The sequence below is a fragment of the Fringilla coelebs genome (assembly GCF_963513975.1).
Source record: "Fringilla coelebs genome assembly, chromosome: 2".
NCBI lineage: Eukaryota > Metazoa > Chordata > Aves > Passeriformes > Fringillidae > Fringilla > Fringilla coelebs.
In genome coordinates, this window is record NC_140029.1 from 89,433,305 (window position 1) to 89,440,064 (window position 6,760).

The 6,760-nt window shown below is 44.8% G+C and overlaps 1 protein-coding gene across 1 annotated transcript; it reads right to left on the reverse strand.

Moving 5' to 3' along the window:
• Positions 1-3,513: 3,513 nt before the first annotated feature.
• On the reverse strand, positions 3,514-4,044 carry LOC311150987 (epidermal differentiation-specific protein-like; the record flags this gene model as incomplete). Its single annotated transcript, XM_084201048.1, has 1 exon — positions 3,514-4,044. One exon carries the CDS (start codon positions 4,042-4,044, stop codon positions 3,514-3,516), a length of 531 nt encoding a protein of 176 aa, XP_084057174.1.
• Between the last annotated feature and the right edge of the window lie 2,716 nt (positions 4,045-6,760).

A 6,760-nucleotide genomic window follows, 5' to 3' on the forward strand; every position in this document is an offset into this window, starting at 1 on the left:
GGCCTGAACCTGTTTCTGATCAAGCCAAGAAAAGTTGACTCTGTATATGCATCACCTCTCTGTGGCAGCCATAGTGTCTAAGCTTTCTTGTTTACACAACTCCTTTTGGAATGCCACAAGCCTTCCTTATGCTGTATTCTCTTCAAATGTCCGTTTGCACCGTGGATTAATTATCCCCTCTGTGAAGGATTTTTGCTGACTGTTGATTTTGCAAGCAGCTGTTGTTTTACTCTTTTTAATACCATGTGGAATTTAGCAGGGTTTGGGACTTCCAGGTACGGTTTATTCCTGTGTTGGCAGGCAGAGGTGACAAACCTTCAGTCTTTACTGGGCAAAAGTATTGCACAGTGTGCTTTTATAGGGATAACATCACGTGAGAAGTTCAGTAGGGAATGCCACTGTTGCTGATATCTCCTCCTGAGAGGCCTCCTAAAATCTGCCATGAGGGTGAGGATGACCAGAGGACGAGATGCCAAGACTACTGCTATCTGAGCAGTGTAAAACTTGCCAGCTGGTCTGCACTGCACCCCAAGGGCAACTAGACCACCTCCTCACAACCCCCAAAGTGAAGAAAATCCCCTCTCTGGTGGCCAGGAGAGACAGAGACAGACAGGAATGTCAACTGATTAATATCAGAGTAACAGCAGCTTTGGGAGGCAATGTAATATTTGCTTCACCCAAAAGAAACAGAGGGAAAACTCAGAGACATCTGCCTCAGAGACCTCCTGGCTGTAAGGAACTTCTCAGTTACATATGCCAAGAAAAGAGGATAATACCTTCTTTCCTCTCTAAGAAATGGTGGTTTTCAAAAAGGAAATATCATTAAGTGTATTTCCTAGGAAATATAACTAGACACATCCAAAATAATCCCTCTCCAAGTAACAGTGCCTATGTAACATCATTATCATGCTGAGATTCTGAAAGGGATCCCTCAGACATGACCAAGGCACTTTAATAAGACTTCCAAAATAATTTCTTCCACAAACTCTTTTGGGCAGAAGGTGACATTTTCCAGTTGACTTACTTCTATAAAACACATGTTCTAGAGTAGGAAGAAAGAGTAGGAAGAATGCCAGATGCTCTTGGAATTGAATTTGGAAATCCCGCTTTGGTGAACAGAGCAAGGAAACCTGAAACTGGATGCAAAGCAGTAAGAAGTGCTCCAAAGCACATGGATTCTGGGCCATCCCCATTGTACCTGCCCACCTGAGCCAAGCAGAGGAGCACGGGTGGCTGACACGCCAGCACAGCCTGCAGGGTTTATTTCAAAGTGGGACCAAGCCCAGCAGTCGATAGCACAGCGTGTTTGGGGCTCCATGTGCAGATTGGGCAGATTTTCAGCAATCAGCTGCACAGAGCTGATCCTGTCCTTCATCTTTCACCAACAACGCTGTCCTCTCCCTCCTCAAGCACCAGAGTAATTGACCTGTAGAATTTGGGGGCTCCTGAGCCCATGGAAATGGAAATAGCTTTACTCTTTGTGGTCCAGCCACAAGCTTGTTGTTGTCCCAGTTGCCTGCCTGTGTGGACTGACACACCAGGGCCTCTGCAAGAGCACTGGGCAGAAAATCAAGGCCAAGTAGAATGTGATGCCCATTCCCCACCAATAAACAAGAAGGAAGAGCTGGTGGCAATGGATGTGGAGAAGGCTGAGGTACTCAGTTGTTCCTTGCCTCAGTCTTCCCTGGAAGTCAGGTTTCCCATGTCTCTGGAGTTGCTGAAGCTGCAGGTAGTGGCTGGGGGAGAGAAGTCACTCCCACTGTAAGTGAAGAGCAGGTTTGAGACCATTTGATGAGGCTGAATAGACACAAGTCTGTGGGACTGGATGACAGGCGTCCCAGGGTCCTGAGGGAACTGGCTGCTGTTGTTGCCAAGCCACCCTCCATCATATTTGAAAAATCATGGCCTTCAGGTGAAATCCTTGATGAATGGAAGAAGGGAAATATCACTCTTATTTTTAAAGAGGAGAGAAAGGAAGATCTGAGGCACTACAGACCAGTGAGCCTCGCCTCTATGCCTGTGAAGATCATGGAGCAGATCCCCATGGAAGCAATTCTAAGACACATGCCAGACAAGGTGGTGATCCAAGAGAGCCAGCATGGTTTTACAAAGGGCAGATTATGCCTGACCAATCTGGTGGCCATCTGTGATGGAGGGATTGCAGACATCAACCAGGGGAACCCAACCAATGTCGCTCACATACCTCGACTTCCTTAAGAACTTTGACGTGTTCCCATGTGGCATCCTTATCTCCAGACTGAGATACACAGGTTTGAAGGGTGGCCTGTTTGGGAAATAGCCACACAGCCAGAGATTGTGGTCAGTGGCTCAATGTCCATCAGGGTGTCCATCAGGGCTCTGTTCTGGGACCAGCACTTTTTAAGATCTTTATCAATGACACCCTCAGCAAGTTTGCAGATGACAAAGCTGAGGGGCGCAGCTGGCACAACAAAAGGATGGGATCCCATCCAGAGAGAGCTGGACAAACTTGGGAGGGGACTCCATACTCACCTCATGAAGTTCAACAAGCCCAAGTGCAAGGTGCTGCACCTGGGTCAGGGCAATCCCAGATGTGGGAGCACAGACTGGGAGATGGCCATGGGGTGGGAGCACCTCTCCTATTAAGACAGGTTGAGAAATCTGGGGTTGTTCATCCCAGAGAAGAGAAAGCTCCAGGGAGATCTCATTGCAGCCTTCCAGCTCTTGAAGAGGGCTTTACAGGAAAGAGCAGGAGCAGCTTTTTAGTGGGCAACTAGTAATAGGATGAGGATGGAATGGTTTTGAATTAAAAGAGAAGAGACTTAGATTAGATGTTATGAAAAAGTTCTTTACTATGAAGATGATGAGGCACTGAAACAGGCTGTTTAGAGAGGCTGTGGATTTCCTGTCCCTGGAAGTATTCAGGGCTAGGCTGGATGGGACTTTGAGCAACCAGGGGTAGTGGAAGATGTCATTGCCCACGGCAGGAGGGTCGAAATGATCTTTCAGGCACCTCCCAACCTCAGGCTCGTAGGATTCTAGGATTCTACGATCAATGCCTTGAGATACATGGGGTAGTTAAATAGAGGCAGCAGGTGAAAGTTGGCCCAGCAATAACTTAATCACAGCAATAATTAAAATGCTTACCAAGCTCTTTAGTCTGGTTGCAATGTTTCTGGACAGTGAAACTGGAAGGAGATAAAATTCTACGGGAAAGATCCATGAAAAATGTTTGCAAGTGACTGCACAAAACATTCTCTGGATACACAGAGACATCTTTCCATGAAAGTGAAATGTTTATGTACACTGAGCACTGCATAAAAACAACCCCACCGCTGATTGCAAAAGATTCTTTATTGGCACCAACACAAAATGGATTACAGACAATGGCAGAGCCATTTGTGGGGCAGGAGAGCTCTCACGTTCGGCGGTTCTGTGACACTGGGGTAAAAGCGACGCAAGCAGAGCCGGAGATCGAGGTGTCAAATTTCTTGCCGGGGCTGCGTCTTTTCTCAGCGCTGCAGGATTTGCATTCTAACAGCCACAGCCAGGGCGCAGGGGGCGCAGGAAGGAAAGCTTGTCATTGAACTTGATTGCCTTGTAATTTGGAAGGTGTTCGTGCTCTCGGGCAAGGTATTGTTTTCCACCTCCATCGCTGTGCTCACACAGCAGCCAGACACCTTTCTGCACTTTGTGGGAAGACGTGGTGTTATCGTCATGTCCCCTGGACAGGTTGGTTGCTTCTCTTATTATTCTGCTCTTCCCTTGATAATCAGCATGCTCATAGAGAGTGATCTGGGGATTGTGCAGATTTTCAGTGATCACCTGCAGAGAGCTGATCCTGTCATTCATCTTTTTGCCAACGAAGTCATGATCTCCCTCCTCAAGTACTAGCAACTGTCCCTTATAGTCTGCATGCTGATAAGCCACCCAAGGATGGCCAATTACTTTCACTGAGGAGATACAATCGTTCCAATCTACATCTTTTAGGTTGGCAATGTTGGTGTGGAATTCTTTGGACATACCCTGGAAGTTGATATGCTCATAAACGATGATTTTTCCCATCTCAGCAGGACTTCTGGGGTTTGGATTTTCTGCTGTTGGATGGCTGCCTGCAGAAAATGAAAACAGAAAACAAGAAATGCTTCTAAGAGGCCTTCACACACCAGACATGAAATGCTGGAAACCAGAGGGGACAAAAGGTAAAAAGGAAATGAAAAACAATTTTAGCAGAAGATAAACACAGCAGCAGCTGTGAAAGAGTGAGGGCATGACACAGAAATTTCAATTTGGAAGAAAAAAGTAAAATGAGATTTTTACACCACAACAGTCCTGTTTCATGTACTATGTATACATGTGAGTGACACCAGAGTGTTTAACATTTTGTTTAACATCTGATTGGTGTATCCTAAACAATAGCAAAATAAAATATACAACTCATGATAAATCAACTTTCTGTTGATGATTGATGCTGCAGTTGAGAAATATTTTAGAAAAACTGGCACTCATTATTTGGAGTAGGCTTCATGAGCCACATAGAATGCAATATAAAAGTAGTGAGACATGCAATTAATTTCCAAAAGAAAGTGAATTTTTTACACAAAACTGGGGGGGGGGGAAACCTATCTTTTAAGGGCAGAAATGAACTTTAAATTCACTGAAACACCTTATTTCTCTTTTTATATTGAATTTTACTGAAATCAAGAGATTCCTTCTCTTGACATACACTGAGAAGCGATCAAGTTGTAAGCATCAGCTCTTTAAATCAGACTAAATTTCAGGTTTTAAATGTCTTTTCCTAACACTACTACCAATACACATATCTAATTCCCCACAGTCATCTGAGTTCAGGTAAAAAGCCACAGTGTTTACTAGTAACAGCTACAGGAATAGTAATAAGCAGTCAGTTATGATAACAGCTCCCTCTCTAAATCATGTAACAGTTACTGAAGCAAAGATTTACATTTCAGGGCAAATAAATGGGACTAAAAAAGCCATTCCTCTAGCTGATATTGAGAAGGGATGGGAAAAGACAGATATCCCCAGTAAGATTAAAAGAGCCATAGTAATATGGTAACATGCAGTAGCATGCAAGACATGTGCATCATAATTTAAAAACCTGAATCACTTAAACCTCACTTTTTTTACAGAAAAAAACTTCATGTGAATAAAAACATGTATTTTTTCTCTGTTATAAAAGCATATATGGAAGCTGAGAGGACGTGAGCTGAGGCTCACTGACTGATTGGGCACTACTGTAATTACTTTCTACTTGTAGAAAAAGTATGAATAACGACCCATTTAATTTCGCCGATGCAACATAAAGATCCCACGACCAAGACAAATTTGTAGAATATTTTCACTTTCACCCCTGACACTTGTGTATCCCTGGCCCCCTCCAGCCTCTCCCTCGGTCAGGTTTGTCTCTCTGCAGCAGCCATCCATCTCCTCCTGCCCTGAGCGATGGGTTCAGGCTCTACACACAGCAGACCCTCACGGCTCTGCTGCAGCTCCCAGCCCAGCCCTGAAGCCTCCTCCCCTTGCCCTGCATTGCCCTGCAGCTGCCCAAGGAACCCTTCCAGCCCTGCTGTGCAAAGGGTGCCTCTTACCTTGCTGTCAGCTGCAGGGCAGAGCTGAGGGCAATTCCTCCTGTGCAGGGCTGTGGCTGGGAAGGGCATCTCACCTGCCCACATTTATAGCTGGCTCAGAAGTCTTGTGAAACACCTCAGTCAACAGTACTGAGAAATGGCCAATAAGTGAACAAAAATCATTAACGATTTTATTTAAATTTTGATCTTTCTACAAGCAGTCGTGTTATTGCTTTGGGTCAAAAGTCTCTTGAAGCATAAGCCCTCGATAAAACCTTAGAACTTTGGTTCTTGTTTGTCCTCCTCCTCCAGAAGCAGATGAATCACAGTAATAAAAATGTATCAAAGTACCTTGTGACACAGGCTGTAGAATTTTTCTGCTTATTGCAAATTTTTCCTTTACTTGTGAAGCAAATATAATAATCAATGTTAGTTTTCCAAAGGGTTTTGTTGGGACATTCCACTTGACAGAGGGGGCATTTAAGTAGGGTTTTATTAAATTCTCTTCCTCTTTCTCTCCCACGCAGCCATTTGAGCAGCTGCAGTGAGGCAGAGCTGCTAAAGCAGGGCCAGGAGGCTCTGGCAGAGTTGCAGTGCAATATTTTTTTACTTTTTTTCTCTTTTCAAGATCACCCTGTAATATATTTTCAGACAGGTTCACTGCCTGGCATGTCAGAAAGCTGTTCTGCTGCTGGAGAAAGCAGTAGGATCTTCATTAGTTCACTTGAGGCACCCCTGCTCTGTCAAGTAGGAAGTAACTGGAGAAGATGGAGAGCTGGGAAGGGAGATAGTTCATCCCTGCAAAACAAGCAGCCTGTTGACCAGATCCAGCCAAATCCTCATGCTGCACCTCTTTGCACCCATGCTGGTGCTTGGCTGAGCCCATGGTGTGCCAGATCACAAAACTAAGCCAGCATCAAAATACTTGAGGCTTTGGGGGTTTTTCCATGTGGTCCATTGTTTTGCTGCTCTGCAGATGTTGGAAGCAGAGCAATTGAAATTCATAAATTGAAATTTTGGGGTTTTGAAGATAAACAGGCCCTCACTTTATAGCAACTGCTAGATGAGAAATCCTTTCCTGAACAGGCAAATCACAGCTTTAGGACATGTTTTTGTGTGTTGCAGTGACCTCAGCCTACAGTTCAGTGCTGGAAAGGGGAATACCCCATTCCACTGTGTCCACTGTCTGGGAA